The sequence below is a fragment of the Lepisma saccharinum genome, chromosome 16 (genome assembly GCF_977018435.1).
Source record: "Lepisma saccharinum chromosome 16, izLepSacc3.1, whole genome shotgun sequence".
Taxonomy (NCBI): Eukaryota; Metazoa; Arthropoda; class Insecta; order Zygentoma; family Lepismatidae; genus Lepisma; species Lepisma saccharinum.
The window spans coordinates 67,575,900-67,594,422 of NC_139244.1; the positions used below are offsets into that span (position 1 = coordinate 67,575,900).

General features: G+C 36.4%; 1 protein-coding gene across 1 annotated transcript in view; it reads left to right on the forward strand.

Annotated features, from left to right (window-relative positions):
• The window catches only part of LOC146000618 (dipeptidase 1-like), a 271,792-nt gene that overhangs the window by 189,687 nt on the left and 63,582 nt on the right, over positions 1-18,523 (forward strand). Inside the window, exon 9 of the mRNA XM_083138372.1 lies at positions 118-208. Coding sequence (XP_082994498.1) covers positions 118-208 — 91 coding nt within the window. The remainder of the gene's footprint in view (positions 1-117; positions 209-18,523) is intronic.

The following is an 18,523-nucleotide window of genomic DNA, read 5'->3' on the forward strand; positions in this document are numbered from 1 at the left end:
TTAATTTATTATAATGACGAAACAGGAATGCGATAATTTCAAATTCAAGAGGTGTCTTTTGAGGGGGCAACACTATTATCGGTTTAATATTCCCCATGGAAAAATGTGTGGTTAAAGATTGGAAAAATGCTTGTGGAAGGATTAGGCTATACGAATTCCGTCCGTGACGAGTGGTTAGCACAGTGTGCTACGATGTATGATGTCCTGGGTTCCAATCCCGTCGTGCGTATGGGTGTTCTTTGTGAGTGCCCTTTCACCAATTTCATCATATCACTGATCCTCTTCGTAGCGATTAAACGACGCTAAATATGAAAATAAAAAGAGGTTATAAGAATAATTCTTATTTCCGGAAGTGTCCTAGATTTTATAGTTGTGTCTGGCCTCCGGAAGGAATTTGAAAGAAATCTCGAATGTCTTTTACGTATTTTGTTCATCACGTAACTTCAAATTAGATGGAGAAAGAGAAAATCTGTGGGGAGTCTAAGGTAACGTGGTTCCTTGGAGATGTATGCTTAAACCAAAGAGTGTGTGCATGGTTGCTACTAGATGTTCGGAAAAACAATTACAATTCCAGCTCAAAAATTACTTCCCGATTTTCTAGATCCGGAAAAGTCCGGATATATGTATAAAAATGCTTACTTATCGATACTCGATACTATAAGTGTCGGTAATTTGTTCGAAGTAGCAAGTTTCATTTCAGAAATTATAAGCAGTCTTTATTGGAGAAATAAGGCACACAATTCTATTTTTTTCACCCAGTGTATAGTAGTTTTTTTTTACATTTCAATACACAAGTACTTCCAGACTTTGTTTACGAAATTGTGAACTTTTTCCTTCCTGAATTCATGGAGTTCTCTGTTCCTGGCAACGACTAGACAAAAAACGTTCTGTCTTGCATACAGAAGTTGAAATCACATACGGCCGTGCTATTAATTAGCAGTTGAGGAAGTTTAAACCAGGGAGTCGTAACGTAACGAAATGAAGCGGTATTTTCAATTACGGTTTCCGTTACGTTACAACCTGAAACAGAGTAACTTTTTTTGTGAACAGAAACGTTACCTCAGGTATATGAAACATTACATTACAGGTGTGCATAACGGTACCGAACCATAACTGATTTGTAAAGCAGTAGGTCGTTAGGTGACGCTTTAACGTTACATCCATTGCCGGCAACCAGTAACGTTACAGGGTAAGAAAGAGGTTCGTCACGTATTGACTAGGTATGTGGAAAGTGATAGTAACGTTACAATTAACCAGTAACTTAATTGAGGTCACGACTGTAGAAACGTTACACTCTTTTTTTCAAAGCAACAACGTTATTTATAGCTGGTATCATACAGACGTTCCGATGTGCAATACCGTGTCCGATGCCGTGTTCCGGAGAGAATAACATAGGTCTCTCGTATAATTGTGCTCGTTACTTTTGTAGCGTTACAGTTCTTTCCCTCCACAAAAGTCTGTTTCAAGAAAGTGATACACATATCCGTTACGAATAGCAAATACCGTTATCGAAGGCGTTTTCGAAGAAGCTTCATAATTATGACGGAAGCATACTAACATTACAGTACTTTAACCCCTTGAAAGTCACTAAATTATAATACGTATTTTCGTTTTGGATGTCAGTGAAAAAATTAAATTGTAAAAGAAAACGTTTGAAAACATCCGTAAACAAGATTCGGCGTGACAAAAGTTCTGGTTATTGGAATTTACTTATTAACTATGTATTTATCACAAATATATTTCTTTTCTGCATACTTAATCGCTTTATGTGAATTTTTTCTAATTTGATTATTTATGCAAGATGAATTTTAACATGTACGTTCACTTTATACGATAGCAAAGCAAACGTTTGTTAAGGAAAAACGTTTATATCTATCTATCTGTCTCTTTCTCTCTGTTTACATGTGTTACATCATTTTTTTTTTTTAAAAAAATACAGTTGTTTGGCGATGAGAATGATTCGTGCTTAGATTAAGTTGCTGAAGGACGAAACATAAAGGACCAACCATGGTCGAGCCAAAAAATCATTCGTGCCACACGTTCGTCCACCTAAGCGAGAGGCAAGCTTTCTCCTATCGGAAGACGAAAAATAATTCCTTGTTGCGCGACCTTGAGAAGGCGAACCAAACTGATAGCAGCAGCACCACGCAAAATCGGAAAATCTGAATCCTGAAACTTTGTACACGTGACCTTCGATCACGAAGCATCCGAGTAGACAACGCCTTGGGGCGATATGAAAGGCACTTTTGGCAAGTAGAAATACGTAGAAACGAAATGTTAGATGGAATTGTTGTACGAAACAAACGAAACCGCGTTTGTGCAACTGGTCTGTAGCTAGACAGGGCCATTGGACTCTCAAGAAGGCAAGAATTGTATGGAAAGTGATTCTCAAAACTAAGCGAATAAAAGGACAGTATATTTTATCAGTTACAAGGGCCCTCATCCGCTTACAATTTTGAAAATTACTTTCAGTAATTCTTGTCTTCTTGGACAGGAGGTGTATTAAACTTTTTGGTGTAGAAACAGACAGAACGCCCGCCTACCTACCACGTTTGAAAGAAGGGCATAGACAGACAAGAAAGTAATTTTCAAGAACGCAAGAACGGCAGTCGACATGGACATTGAGCAACGTGTGACTGAGAAATACAATCGGAACAAAGGACAAGATTATTCAAGAAACAGTAATTTTATAAAACTTCCTATCTTTTGTTTGTTATACTTTTGTATTATTCATGTTTTATATCGCTTTTCTGCCACTTGTAGATAATCGCGACGATGAAGATGAAGATGAATGATGATCATATTAAATCTATGAAGGGATGCTTACAACAAAAACAGCCATGCCCAGATGTCTACTCGAACTTGAAATGTTTGGTACCGAGTGTATGAGTGGATCACTAAACGACTTCGGCCTTCGAGGCTACGGTTTCAGTTGCAACATGCAGTATAATTACGTTTCTACTACTCTGAATTGACCAAAGCATGTGGTATGTGTCCTTCATTTTACTTAAAAAGCACCCTTGATACATGAGAGAGATACTACAAATAATTTGAGGCATACCCTCGAATTCTGATTGCCTGGCACTTATTTTTTAACTAAGTAATGAAGTGACGTTTATATTCATATTAGGCCAACGACTAGCTCGAACTAAAACCTCTTGTGAAATATTGTGTATATGTTATCCTTGTGAAGTGAGGAACTTCATATTTTGCTAAGAAAATATGTTTGAAAAATTATATTTGTAGCTACTACTTGAAGAATTCAAATTATTATTATGATGGAATTTCAACTTACGTATACTCTGCATATAATGTGTTATCGGAGAGGAGTTTTTTGTCTCGAAGTCAATTTATTTTTAGTTGAGGAACTCGAGAGTAAGTTGGAAATATATAATGACCCACGTTGTGGTGTGCTGTTCGATTAATCAGAATTGGAGTGAGAGAAATCTGTAGTTAAGTTCATTCAACACGTCAATTTGCAACTGTGAATGCACGTTGTCTTTGATTTAGCAGGAAATCAGTCTGCTATTGTTGTAAGTAATCAATGGAAATATAAATATTTTCTGCTCGAGTAGGAATCCGCAGCCGTTATCTAATCAATCAGTTTCTGTGTGTGAAACTTCTGTCTAGGAAAAAAAGGTAAAAAAAAAGGTAAAATGCTCCCCTGTGCTTAGCACCATGCCATGAAGGCATATAGGGGGTGTGGAGGTAACGCCCTATAACGACTTTGTCAGTATAATTCAAACTCAGTATCAGCACAATAGGTAGCTATGGTGCTATATTGAAAAGGAAATTTAAATTTACATATACTGATAACTTTAAAATGATTATATTGATAAAAATGAAAAAACAAAAACAAACTAGAAACAACAAAAATTACAATAGCATCAAATTATGCATTTGTTTAAGTAGTGTAATTGGTGCTATTATAAACTCAACTTATAAGTGTAGAAAAGAAGAGCTCAAATGATTAAACAGCCCGATTTGCCTACACTTAAAACTATGTCAAGATGGCCCTATTCCCCAATTCTTCAAGTGTGATATGCTCTTAATTTTAAGAATTCTGAATTCTAGTGTAGAAAAGAAGAAGCCTCAACAGACAGATTTGCCTACACTTAAAACTATGCCAAGTTCCCATATGATCTTATTGTTTACAGTATGTTTTTCTGTCAAAATCCCAGGAATTTTGAATTCTAGTGTAGAAATGATGAGCCCCCCCTCAGATTGATTCTAGAGGGGGCCGACTCAAACCCAGAAGCTTCTTGGTTACTAAACCAAAAATGCTTATTTTCTCATGCAAGCAAAACTTCCCGATCAATACAATAGGACAAGGGCAGGCTGTTTCATGTTCTTCTAATCTTTTGATCAGTCCCATGTCTCGGCAAGCAATAAATCATGCACGCCTGGGAGATTATATCTGCTGGCATGCAAGAGATATAATCTACACTGTGCCCTTTCATCTTTCAGAGAAAATTGCCATGCCAGCAGATATAATCTCCAATTTACTGGAAGAGCACAGAACTTCACTCTTGCATGCCCGAGCCAATTCAAGTTTTGCCTTCTTCTGATAATATATACCCGAGAGAGACTTACAAGAATATTCATTGCATATTTCAAAGTCCCACTTTGAATTGTATTTGAGCTTTCCTGCAATAAGCAGAAGTGCTGTGTTTGAGTTTTCCTGCAATGCAGAAGTGCTGTATTTGAGCTTTCCTGCAATGCAGAAGTGCTGTATTTGAGCTTTCCTGCAATAAGCAGAAGTGCTGTGTTTGAGCTTTCCTGCAATGCAGAAGTGCTGTATTTGAGCTTTCCTGCAATAATCAGAAGTGCTGTATTTGAGGTTTCCTGCAATGCAGAAGTGCTGTTTTTGAGCTTTCCTGCAATAGGCAGAAGTGCTGTTTTTTTTAGCTTTCCTGCATTAAGCAGAAGTGCTGTGCTTTTTGAGCTTTCCTGCATTAAGCAGAAGTGCTGTGTTTTTTAGCTTTCCTGCAATAGGCAGAAGTGCTGTGTTTTTTTAGCTTTCCTGTAATACGCAGAAGTGCTGTGTACATAGTTCCATGGCTTATATGTTTTATAATCAAACCTGGTAGAGTGTGTGGACCTCCCTGACGGCAAAATGTTGGTATTATTGTTTGTAATCAAAAGGCTTCTGTGTTTGAGTCGGCCCTCTAGAATTGCTCTGTGACTCTCTCATTTCTTACATCATAAACATATGATTTTTCACCTATGAGAATAACACTACATATGGTGTCATCGGGGAGTGTATCGTGGAATTCACAGATAATTTTAATGTTTGTCCTGTCATTAACCACAACTTGTTTTCTTTTTGAAGTGTTGATGACAAACATGGGTCTCTGTGCTTTGAATTCATCTGGTGTGTAATACATGTCAGTATTGCCAGTAGTGACCCTTTTGTATGATGTAAATGCCTCATATAATTTAAGAAAATCATCCTTGGACATGTCTAAATTATAATTTTCTCTAGGAAATACCTCATTTCTGCCATTTTTAAGATAAATGTTCTTGATGTTGCAGTTATCAAATTTACTTGAATTTTTTTCTTGATTATTGTCTTCCAGTCTGAAACAGTACCACCACAAAATCTGGCATGTCATATTGTATACTGGAGAATGAATTTGTAGCATCAAACTCATATTAAGTACTAGTGGCGGGCTTCTGTACACATTGATATGTATAAAATTGTAAAGGAATCTGTGGATTTTTTATTATATCTGCTTTGTATTTAAGAGCATAACTGGCCTCATATTCAACAACAGGGATTCTTAGCTCCATAGTCTGAATAATGCACTTACCCTCATCAGGTAGGGTATTAGGCAGAGCTTCCCCTGTAGAGTTTAATGAACTGTACCTCATCAAAGCATTATTATCATTGGTAGCTCTTCTAAATGTGATTCTTAAACCACCCTTCCACATAATATCTTTGTAATCTGAGAAGAATCCTGGCAACAGGCGCATTGGGAACAGCACTGTGTGGTTCTTAGATAATATCTTATCACCAGCCTCAAATCCACCTATTTTGTAGTAAGAAGCCTTGGTTTTGGATAATTTTAGCGTGGCCAAAGCTGTGGAGGTAATGCCGGGATAATCTACTCTGTTTATAACAACACCATGCTTTCTGATCTCAATTTCAGAGAACAGATGTGGCACAAAATTGTCTACCAATCTTATATTTGAATTTGCAGGATAATCTGTACCATCGAGCTTTACAACATCAAATTTGATGTATAGATCTGCTCGGTGAGGGTGTATAAAGCCATCCCCTACATCAAGATCAACCTCAATTTCTGTGTTGGGTTGATTTAAATTTGCAAAAGTCCTCCTGTTTGGGGGGAATGATTGTAGCGCATAACTCTCAATATTTTCCATTTTTTTTGTATGTATTTTTATTTAAATATTAATCTCTATGATAGCAGTTGTTGTGGCTCCAGCAAAATCAACTAATTCTTCTTTTTCATTAGTGACCATCAACTCAATGTTATTTATTCTATTATGGCACACAGGAAAATATAATGTTGGGGATGGATTGTAGATGATGGGCTCCATAAATTCAGAATTGGGTTTGAATGTTGCAATGATCCCAGTTTGTTTGTGAGTGCCTATGCCATTTGATTTGGTGATCATACCCTCGGCCACATTACAGTGAATATTCAGAGTTTCTATGGCTAAGAATTTAGGTTTATTAATAGCAGTGTGTTTAATAGCTGGTTCAAGTTTTGTGTTGTTCTCAAAGCCTAACAGCTCACCTATAGTACCCAGATCTACTGTTTCTGTAGCAGATGCAATCTCTACTCTGTGAGTGACAGAATTTTGACTTAATACTACACCTCTGGGTAATTGAGCATTTAGAGTGGATAGATTATACTGCCCTGGAGTGATGACAATTTTTTGATCCCCTACTGCAATTGTGTTGTTGTGGTGTGTAATATTAGGGATCAAGTACATGCCATAAAATGCTCTGAGAGCTATTGTTTTGGGATACACTATGTCATCATGTAATTTGAGTTTCAATATTGAATTTTGGCTGGTGAGATGGAATACCCCCATGATGTTTCAGATACCACAGGGCTTTTTGAAAATTTTCAATTGATGGTTTATTTATTTGAGACATATATCTAAGAACAGATAAACACAAATGTCCACAATTAACATCTTTGAAGTTTTGAACACGGGCATTATTGTAATAAAGATTAGCTGATTTTAGATATTTTACTAAATTTTCAGGTGGAACACCTCCAAATGAATCAAACACAAATGCCTCATTTTTTAAATATTTAAGATAACAAATCCAGTGAGTGCCCTGATTTTTGTACTTATCCAAATTAACAATGCCACACTCTTTGTTGAGTGGTTGTTCTGGCAAAGAATCAGACATGTACACACCTCTAAAATGTTTGATGCCCAGTGGCTTGATTAAAGCTTCAATATCTTGGTTTGTAAGCGGCTCTTGTTTTTTTTAAACTTATTCATGGCTCTCTTAACACCTTTGCCTTGTTTCTCCATGGCCAGGTTATGGCGCCTCTGCTCATCTAATTCTGCCTTATTTTTCTTGGCATCTATTACTGTTTTTGCTATGGCAGCTGATCCCCCGGCCAAGCTCCCAACAGCCCCGAGAGCAGCTAAGATGGCAGGGATAGTAAATATAAATCCCCCTACATGCGATTTTTTTCTTGATTGCTGTAATTTTTTTAATCGTGGGGTACTAAGTAACAATTTCATACCATGGCCCTTGGCAATACAATAATTTTTTTTCTTGCGCTGCTTTTTGGTTAAAAGGCTATCAATAGTTTTAAGACCTGCATAAGGTACCTGATACATAACACCCTTGGCCTTCATCCTAGGTTTATTATATATATATTCACAACCCCTAACCCCAGTTTTTGTTTGGTGCTCATAGCTATGGTGGTTCCCAATGCTGCTATTTTTTCACTTAAAGAAGCATCTTTGCTTACAAATCTACCAAATGCAGCCTCTTCTAATTTCTTGTCTGCAACATGTCTCTTGTCAAGATCAGAATGTGTGTTGTATGCTATGTCATGGTCTCTACAAGCAGCATCTAGGGGATTAACACCAGGATCACCTCTGTTTAATCTATGATCCAATTTTGTACCTGGACCACATTACTGATAGCCTGGAATGTGTAGTTCAAATGGCAGCTTGTTTATAATGTCATTAACCAGCCCCCGACCCTCAGAAATATTCCAAAATTTAAGTGGTAGAGTATTAATAATTTTTATAAGATATCCAATCCCCTTAGTGTCATTCACTATAAAATTAGACAATTTTGTGCTTATCATGTCCATAATTCCAACCTTTACATTGTAAAAATTTTGGTTGCCAGCATTTTCCTCCCCAGCTATTACCAGCAACCTATCTACAAGTTTCCTGACATCATCAACCCACACAAATTCTTTGGGCAGGGTGTTGTATTGTTTGATTCCACTGCCAGTCTTGATCTGTGACCATAAGGGCTTAATTAAATTGTTATATTTTGCTCCACTGCTAGACTTGACTCTTTTTTGTGTGGGATCATTGTTCTGGTATAGAGCATCTGATTTTATTAATATTTCTTTGTAATACTCATAATCTTGATCTGTATAGCTGCCAGGTCTCTTCCTAGTCATCAGTTCCCACAATCCAGGTGTTCCAGGATACTTAACAAAAGCACCTTTTTCTCCAAGATGAGATTCTGAATATACAATTAGATCATCTCCCATAAATGTTACTCTGAAATTGCCAATTCTATGTATGATGCTACCATCACGCTCTGTGTCAGCATATAAGCCAAAGACCTCATCTTTGTTGTCTTTAGGTGTGCTTAAATATTTTTGAGCAAGAAGACCCAATTCAATAGGATCCTGAGTAGCTTCAATTCTTCGAGGAGCAACAGGACTAGGTGTATGAATACTGGAAAGTGGGGTGAATGGATAATCTAATATGTTTCTTGCAGCTACAGGTACAAGCTCTGTGATCAAATTTTGATTTTGCTATGTAACAGTTTTGATATTTTTACCTAATTCACCAATAGCATCAATAATAGGCTGTTCTGTGCGCTTGTGTTGTTCATAAAAACCTCGGTTCTCTGATTTCCATCCCTTAAATCTTTTTACAAGATAATCTCTTAATTTAAGATCATCAATGATTGGCCTTTTCATGGTTATTTATTTATGTTTCAATGTCTAGAAAATTGTTGATTTTAAATATATATTTACCACTATTGGGTTTTCTTGTCATATCAATTGTGACAAACCCATAACTGTCCTGGTTCCAGCACCTACTGCAAATCTTAGAAAAATCATTGTAGCTCAGGTCCCCACCTACATATTCATCATGTATATGTTTGAGGTTGGTATGATCTTGATGAAACACACATATAAAATTGCTGTTGTTTCGGATCAGCTGCTTCGGAATTTTAGAAAAAGTCTGTGCCAGGTAGAAGCAATCAATGTTTTTGTGCCGGCCCTGTGTAAAAAATTTTCTAACCTTGTTTTGATTATCCAGTATAATGTCATCAAACACAACAACAGAATTATCGAGACATTCATAGAGTGGCTTAACATCTGGTTCAAAAGTCGCTATATCCAATCCATCATATAGCTTCATCAGCTGCTGATATTTTAATTGTTCCAAGCTCTTAGAGAAGACATACAAGTGCCTGTTTCTCCAGTCTAACCAGTTGGGTGCCAATAAAAAATTATCAATCATTAGTGTAGTTTTACCACAAGTAGATGGCCCAACAATAAGACACCTAATATTATCAGGCAGCAACTTGCCATTTCTCTTAATCTGCTGTTCAGGTTCTGGCAGCCTCTTTATAACATCCCAGGTGTTCATATTATCACTTTGTTTGCATCGATCCAGCTGTTTTCCGGATGATCTAGCCATTTGACAAATAACTTGTTGCCTTTTCTGCGGATGATTTTTTCTATGAGATATGTGTCAGGCTGTTTAGATTTGCTGAGCTCTTCTTCATAGAACCTGCCTTTGAGAATTTCTCCTCGGTGGTCTTTTATTATATATGTGTTAATGGTCCCAGGTTTAACTTGAACCACTGTAAATAATTCAGTGCTCCAGTTTCTTGTAAAACCTCTTTTGAATAAGTGCTTATATTTACTGATTCTTACTTGATCACCAATCTTGTATTTGACTTTTCTTGTTGTTGGCTGATATCTAGGAAAATAAACAGTGCTGATAAATTTTTGCTCATCAGATGAAGTTACTTCAGAGGGTTTCATGTTGATTGTGGAATGGACCGAGTTGTTATATTTATGTTGAAGTTCTGGAAGAATACTGAACCATTTATAATTACCTTGAAGTTAAAATTGTTTATACATAAGATTTTTTAGGGTTTTGTTGAATCTCTCTACAATTGAGGCCTTGAGATCAGTGTAACTCGAATAATGTTGTATTGACTGGCTTTTAATAAATTGTTGGAACACAGAATTATAAAATTCTTTGCCATTATCTGTTTGCAAATAGCGCGGTGATCTTCCACTCTGATTGATGATTGTCCTGAAGGCTTCTGTAACACATTTTCCAGTCTTGGATTTGAGTGGCACAGCCCAGGCAAATTTTGAAAATGTATCTATGACAGTGAGTAGATACTTGTAGCCCTTGTTGATTTTGTCTAAGTTTTTCAGCTGTCCACTTGCCATCTCAATCAAGTCGCACTGCCATATATCATCTATGCCTTTTGTAACTACTGGCAGTCTCTTATAATTATGTCTGGCTTGTTTGTGTAATTCATCAACAATAATTTGTCTAGACATAATATGAAAACAAGAATATTGCAACTATGGGGGTGTTCAGCAGCTGATACTACAGGATTTTCTAAATACAGTTTGTCTCTTATTTGTATGTGAAATTCCAGAGAGCCATCATCTTCACATAAGATGTTTCTAATGTATTGGGGTCTGTAAAATCCTCCAATTCTACACTGGTGATTTTTGGTTTATTATCAGCATTTGTTATTGATAAGGTAGGGTAGTGGTGTGCCTGTGGTTGTAGCCAATATTTGATCTTGATTGGTCTAAGTGTGCCCCCAACAAAAAACTGGTAATAAAATTGTGCAGGGGACAGCATATATATTTTGCCTCCTGGTGTAAATGGTGAATCATATTCTTTGTTGGGGATGCTGTACAATTCAAGAATTACTGTATGTTTTGGATTCTCGATTATGCCGGTTTTCTTTTTTCTGCTGTAAGCTATCTACTTGTTACAGATTCAAGGTGCTCATTGATGGTCCTAACAATCTCATCGTGCCCCGGCTTGATCCTTATGTCCACAGCAAGTTCCTTGTATTGTTGCACAATTTCTTGTAGCTGGGTGGCAAAAACAGACAAAGCATTTGCTTGATTGGATTCCATGGTCCCTAGCTGTTGCTTGATATTAGCTACAATTAGCTGTAAATTTTCAACAACTTACCTTACCTTACCTTACCATCCGGCGCTACAGCTCCTGTCGGGCCATGGCCTCCTCCACTATGTCCCTCCATTTCTGTCTGTCCTGGCATTTCTGTTTCCATCTTGTTACTCCTATCTTGTTTAGGTCCGTGCATACTTCTTCCTTCCATCTGCTTCTAGGTCTTCCTTTCCTTTTAGTTAAATATAGCTTACTCTCTATTATTCTTCTCGGCATGGCATCTTTTGGTAGGCGATATACATGTCCTATTCAGCTGATTCTCCTGGCTTTAATGAAGCGAACTATATTTTTATGTTTTATTAGTTCCTCTAGTTCGTGGTTGTATTTTATTCTCCATCCTGTTTCTTCTCTAGTTGGTCCAAATATTTTTCTTAATATTGCTCTTTCAAATACCATTAGCCTTCTTTCTGTATCTTTGGTCAACGTCCAAGTTTCGGCTCCATATGTTACTATTGGCCTGATTAATGTATTGTATATATTCATTTTTGTTGTTCTTGTTATTATCTTACTTTTCAGCAGATTTCTATTTGCATAATATGCTCTATTTCCTGCTCTGATCCTTCCTTCTACACATCTTCCTATGTTATTTATTTCCTTCATTTGATTTCCCAGGTATTTGAATTCATGTACTACCTCGAACTTCTTATTACCTATCTCTATTTCTTTTCTTCTTTCTGGTTTTCGTGCTATTTTCATATATTTTGTTTTATTTATATTTACTTCTAGGCCCATTTCCTTAGTATAGTTTTCCATGTCGTTAAATACTTGTATTAACTTATTCATAGATCTTGCAATGATTGCTATATCATCTGCATAAGCGCAGATTTGTGAGCTTTTATTAAAGATGGTACCTCTTTGGTCAATCTGTTTTATAGCATCATTCAATGCTATATTAAATAGTGTAGTCGACAATCCGTCCCCTTGTTTTACACCTTTGTCAAATGTAAACTCTTCACTGAGTTGTCCTTTTACTTTTACTCTTGCTGAGGTGTCCATCAGAGTCATCTGTACAAGTTGTCTTAATTTTTTGGGTATACCAATTCTTTCCATTGCTTTAATTAGTTCTTCTCTTTGTACACTATCAAAGGCCTGTTTGAAATCTACAAATAGCATATGTAGTTCGCTCCCATGTTCATAATGTTTCTCTAATATTTGTCTAATTACAAATATTTGGTCTATAGTGCTCTTATTTTCCCGGAATCCTGCTTGATACTCTCCAAGGATGGGTTCAATTATTTCCTGTATCCTTTTATTTAATATGCTCGAGAATATTTTATATCCAACATTTAACAATGTTATTCCTCTATAATTGCTACAATTATATTTATCTCCTTTCTTATAAATGGCACATATAGTTCCTTGTCTCCATTCGTCCGGTAGTTCCTCCTTTCTCCATATTTTACTAATCAGCTCGTGTATTTTCTGGTATAGTTGTGCGCCTCCATGTTTAATCATTTCGGCTACCATATTATCACTTCCTGGTGCTTTATTGTTTTTTAATCTCCTGATTGCTTTTGTTACTTCATCTAACGTTGGTGGTTCTATTGTTTCTTCTTCCTCTTCTTCTGTTTCCCGTTCTGTATTTCCGGCTTCTATTCCATTTTCTCTTCTTGACAGTTTTTCTTTGAAACTTTCTGCCCACCGTTTTCTGATCTGACTTTCTTCATACAGCATTTCTCCATTTTTATCTTTACATCCTTCAATTTCTGGTTTATATTCTTTTGTAAGACTGAACATGGCTTGATAGAATTTTCTTCTCTCATTTTTTTTATCTAGTTCCTCTACTTCCACTAATCTTTGTTTTAAATATTGTCTTTTCTTTTGGGTACATATTCTTTTAGCGGCTCTTCTTAATTCTGTGTATCTTGCACAGTTGCTTCAAGTTTCTCTCTGTAACTTCTTATTTCTTGCTTCATTCTTCTTCTGGATGACCTCTTCGCATTCTTCATCAAACCATGGTTTTCCATATTCTCTTTTCTTTTCACCTATTTTCTCTTCAGCTGTTTTTAGTATTATTGATTTTATATTTTTCCATTCTTCATTACTATTCCTCTCTTCTATCTCTTCTGTTTGCTCAGTAATTTTTTCATTAATGGTGGCTCTAAAGGTTTCACGCACCTCTCTATCTTTAAATTTCTCTGTGTCCCATCTTTTTCCTAACATTCTTTGTTTTCTTCTGTCCACTTTAACAATTTTTAATCTTATTTTTGCTCGCACCATGTAGTGATCCGAATCGATGTTAGGTCCTCTCAGGCTCCTGACATCCATTATCGATGACCTATATCTTTTATTGTGAGAACATGATCAATTTGGTTTACTTCTTGGGTTCCTGGAATCTTCCAAGTTCCTAAATGAATGTTTTTTATGAGGGAAAGTGGTGCTACTTATTATCAAATTGTTTCTTAAAGCAAATTGTATTAGATATGCTCCGTTTTCATTGCTTATGTTATGGAGAGTATGTTCTCCGCTAGCCTTATATGTGGTTTCCTCCTTCCCAATTTTAGCATTAAAATCACCGATAATTAAGATCTGGTCGTTTTTGGATATTTTCTCATATGTACTTTCTAATAATTCATAAAATATCTCTTTTTCTCTATCTTCTTTTTCTTCAGTTGGTGCATGTATTGACAGCAGAGTTAGATTTCTAAACTTTCCTTTTATTCTCAATCTACAGATTCTCTCATTTATTGTTTCTATCTCCAATATTTTCTTGCTGGTTTCTTTCTGAATCATAAAACCAGCTCCAAATAATCCAGTTCTTTCTCTGGTTCCACTATATATCATGGTAAACTCTGGTTTTCTTATAATTCCACTTCCCTGCCACCTTATCTCCTGTAATGCCATTACATCTATCTTGTATTTCATCATTTCTTGTGCCATTTCCATCATCTTTCCTGCTTGTAGCATAGTTTGAGTATTCCATGTTCCAATCCTTATCTCGTAGTCCTTTAAAAGTTTGCCAGGTTCATTTCCTTTATATCTTCCTTTCCGAGGCATAGTGTTTGGTTTCTGAACCATTTTTTGTTTTATGGGGCCGGGTTGTTAGCCCTGCGCCCAACCCCCAACCTGGAGGACCAGGTAATTTTCTGTTGGGGTGTTCTTCCCCTAGCCTTTGCCAGTCCCCTGGCTACTGCAAGGCAGCAGTGCTGATTTTGGTCCGCCCTGGCTATGCCAGTACTATATATATCTATATAGCATCCCCCTATCCGCCACCTGGGGAGGCGCCCAGTTGGAGAACAGCAACTCCTAGCCGGGAAATTTTCAACAACTGCCAATTTTGAATTTTGAGCAGTAAGATCATGGACCTGTCTTCTGATATCCTCAAACAGGGCATGCAGTTCATTAATATGTTGATTGGTTGGTAGAGTGGCCACTGTCTGAGTGAGTTGTTTGATCTCTGTTTGGATATTCTTGATATCTTCTGATTTCAATATGCGATTCACAGATCTCTTAATATTTTTAAGTTCCTGTGATGTAGGAAGATTTGATACAGTATTTTGCAAAGATTCAAGTGCCAATTTCACATCATTTAATTCAGAAGCATCAACCACACCACGCATAGCATATTGGAGCAGGGTTATATCTGCCTGAGTTGGTGTTGATTGTTGTAAAATTTCAAGCTTTGTTTGGATATCATCAATCAAGTGATGAAAATGAGAAAGCTCAGATTCAGTGTTGAGGTTTTCAAGTTTTGTGATCTGTTGCTGGACACTAACAAGGGTATCTACAATACCGGGCAGGCGGGATTCTAGAGTTTCTTGTACATTTGCCAAATCACTTTGCACTGCTGCTATTGCACCCTCAAGATGGGTTATGGTACTTTGAATTTTTCCAAAATCTTCATATGTTTCAAGTTGCAGCTTGATGTTGGCAACACTCCGAGTTATTGCATTCAAAGCATCAGAAGATGGCAAATTGTTCATAAAATTTTCAAGTGTCTCAATTTTTTCTTTAACCTCGGCTATGGCATTGTTCAGAGGGTCCAGATTAGGTATCTGGAGTGACTGAATCTGTTCCTTTAGAGTGGAAATCACTAGATCAAAATCTTCTTGTGATTTTATGCTTTTGACAATTGTTTGGAGCTGTGCCTGGATATTATTAATCTGCTCTTCCAATTGTTGTTTCAATTGCTCGGAGTTGGTGGCCTGGGTCTTAAATTTGACTTGAAGAGCTGCTACAGCCTCCTCTAAACTTTGAAAATTATCCAATGTGGCCAAATCAGTATATTTCTGAAGCAACAATTTGAGTTCAGAATCAATTTTAAGAAGAGGTTCCATGCATTGTGATTGCAAATTTGTAATTTCTAATTGAAGACTGGCATTGAGTGTGGTTTGTAAAGCTTGTAAATCACTTCTTAATTTCTTGACTCTGACATCAAGCATAAGAATCTCATCACTGTGATCTTCATGTCTTGTATGGCCAAATATATCATTAGGCATTTTGTTTTAGTAGTTATTTATTATTGAATATCTAATTCTTAATTCTATAAAAAAAGGTATAAGCTTGTCATATGATCCCGGGACCTCAATATATAAGCAGTCACCAGCAGAAACAGTATAAACAGTGCCAGAAATCATGTTTGAGTGCTTAATTCTATAAATATTTCTCCCTACTGAAATTTTGACATCACCCTCAGGAGTTGTAATAAATTGTAATTGACCACCTACAGGTAATTGGTAATCATTTAAATTATTGTTAAATATGTACAATGTTTTACCTGTTTCATCATCAACATCTGTAAGTATGCTGTTCAGATGAATAATTAACAAAGCACTTAGTTTAGATATTATATTAGAAGAGGGTTGTGGTGTTGGCAGCTCCATAATAGCCTGTTTTTTGAACCCAAATAAGTTCATAGGCATGTTTATTTATTTCAAATCATGCTCTGTAATTGGGCATTGATTGCCACTTCTCAAATCACAATGCCCTCATGGTAGAGTATGTATGCCACATGATAAAATGCATCTCTTATCATCATGTGGGTCCAGAGCCACTTTTCTTACAATATTGCTAGTCAATAAGTGATCCACACTCTGAATTCTGGATTCTGATGTTCTGATTGTGCTATATGATTTGAGACAATTTTGGTAATCTTCAAATTCAAGCTCTTTGTCAACAGTTACTCTGCCAATGCCCTTGGCTTTTTGGCAACAACACCACAACATGTTTCAAAACTGTACATCTTGGCACTTAACCCAGCAAATGCCACAATAACATCACCAAGTGTCTCATCTTTTAACTTGCCAGGCACCTTTTTGTTGTGGGGTTGAATTCTTGTATGTTCACTGCTATCAAAATATTCAAGCAATTCAGGATGTGACATATCTTGATAAACATCTTCTGTCTGAATATCAAGAACAAAACTATCTGTGTCCATGTACATCAGTTTTACACGATCCTTATAAAAAGGCTTCAACACATCATAATAGAGCTCCAGCATGTGTAATTTGGCCAATTCCAATATCACAGCCCCTACATAAATAGGCTTATCAAACTTAATTTTTGTTTTTTTCATATTAAAAAGTGCCATATTTTCATCATAAATTCTTCTATAATTGAAATTAGGCTTTGCAATCAATTTTTTGCTCAGGCTGGGGTCAGTAATTATTTTAACATCAGTATGTTTTCTGACATTTTCAATAGTTTTGCCATACACAGAATTGACCATCAATTTAAACAAGGCCTTATCAAATTGGCTCATTGCAGATGTTCGAAGCTCTGTGTTTGTATCAATATATGGCTTCAACCATCTTGAGTGCCTGAACCTCAAAACTTTGCCAACTTTGCTCACTTGAACACCATGATTCATCAGGAACTGGAGGTTTTTGTAATATATGACATAATCCTGTTTTGGCTCCAGAGTCATTATCAATTTCTTCTGTTTAGAGCCAGGTGAGCACTTAACCTCAGGAATTGGGGGCAGATCAGAAAATATGTTGTGTAGATTATCTGGAATTGTCAGATCAACCTCTAAGAACAGGCCATAGTTAGTGTCATCAAAATCCTAAAGATCTTCAATATTGAAATCTTCAACCCACTCAAGCCCTGCATATGGCAGTTTATCCATCATAGCATAACCATAGAGGCTGTTGGCATCTACATACAGTATATAATTTGATGGCAGTGCTGGATCATAATCAGGAATATATTTGTTATTAGCTCTGGCATATCTCTGAGAGCATTGCACCATGCCCCCTCTTATACATTGCTCCATAAACAGATACATATCTTGATCTTGGATCAGATCCAATTGCATTTTAGTGTCTAAAAACATTGCAGACCATGCTAGGCCCGGAGCACTGTAAAAATACATTGGATCCAGTTTATAATTTTGCATGGAAGATTTTCTGAATGCCTGCAGTATATCAGCTAAGAGGGTCACATCAAGTTTTAAATAAGCATTGTGATAATCACCAAATGTCTGGCATTTTAAATTGTTCCACATCAACTGGGCATGGTGATAATCATCATCAGTGATTCCAGATCCTCTGATTTTGCTGTAAAACTCTTGTTGTGGTGGCAGAAAACACTCATCAAATTTAGAAAAATCTGTAACATAATCATATGGATATACACCCTTCCGCCTAATTAATTTCAGGTCCTGATTTGGAAACATGGTACATGTAATTTTGAATTGATCACCAGATAATTGAGTGGCCAGTGTAGCCAGGCTATCAGATAAAATTCTGTATGAATCAAGAAATCTTAAGTGAATAGGAACACCATTAACTTTAATTATTTTGCTAATAGCAATATATTTCTCATCATTTTCAGCTAAAATATTTAAATTCTGCTTGTCAAACCCCTCGTACCTAATCAAATGATGAAAATCATAATTGGATGCTCCATGGCAAAATATAGGGACAAATTTTGGTCTCTGGATCTTAATGTTACAGTTATTACACAGTGCCATTAAGAATTTACCATCTGTATGAGAATGGTGTTTCATCTTGATATTTATATCTGAAAATTCAGAATCACATACCGGGCATTTTTCTGCATTATTGAAATCTTCAATCTGTTTCTCTGTTAAAGGCAACATAGGTTTTGATTTTAATAAGATATTAGATGCTATGTCAAGGCA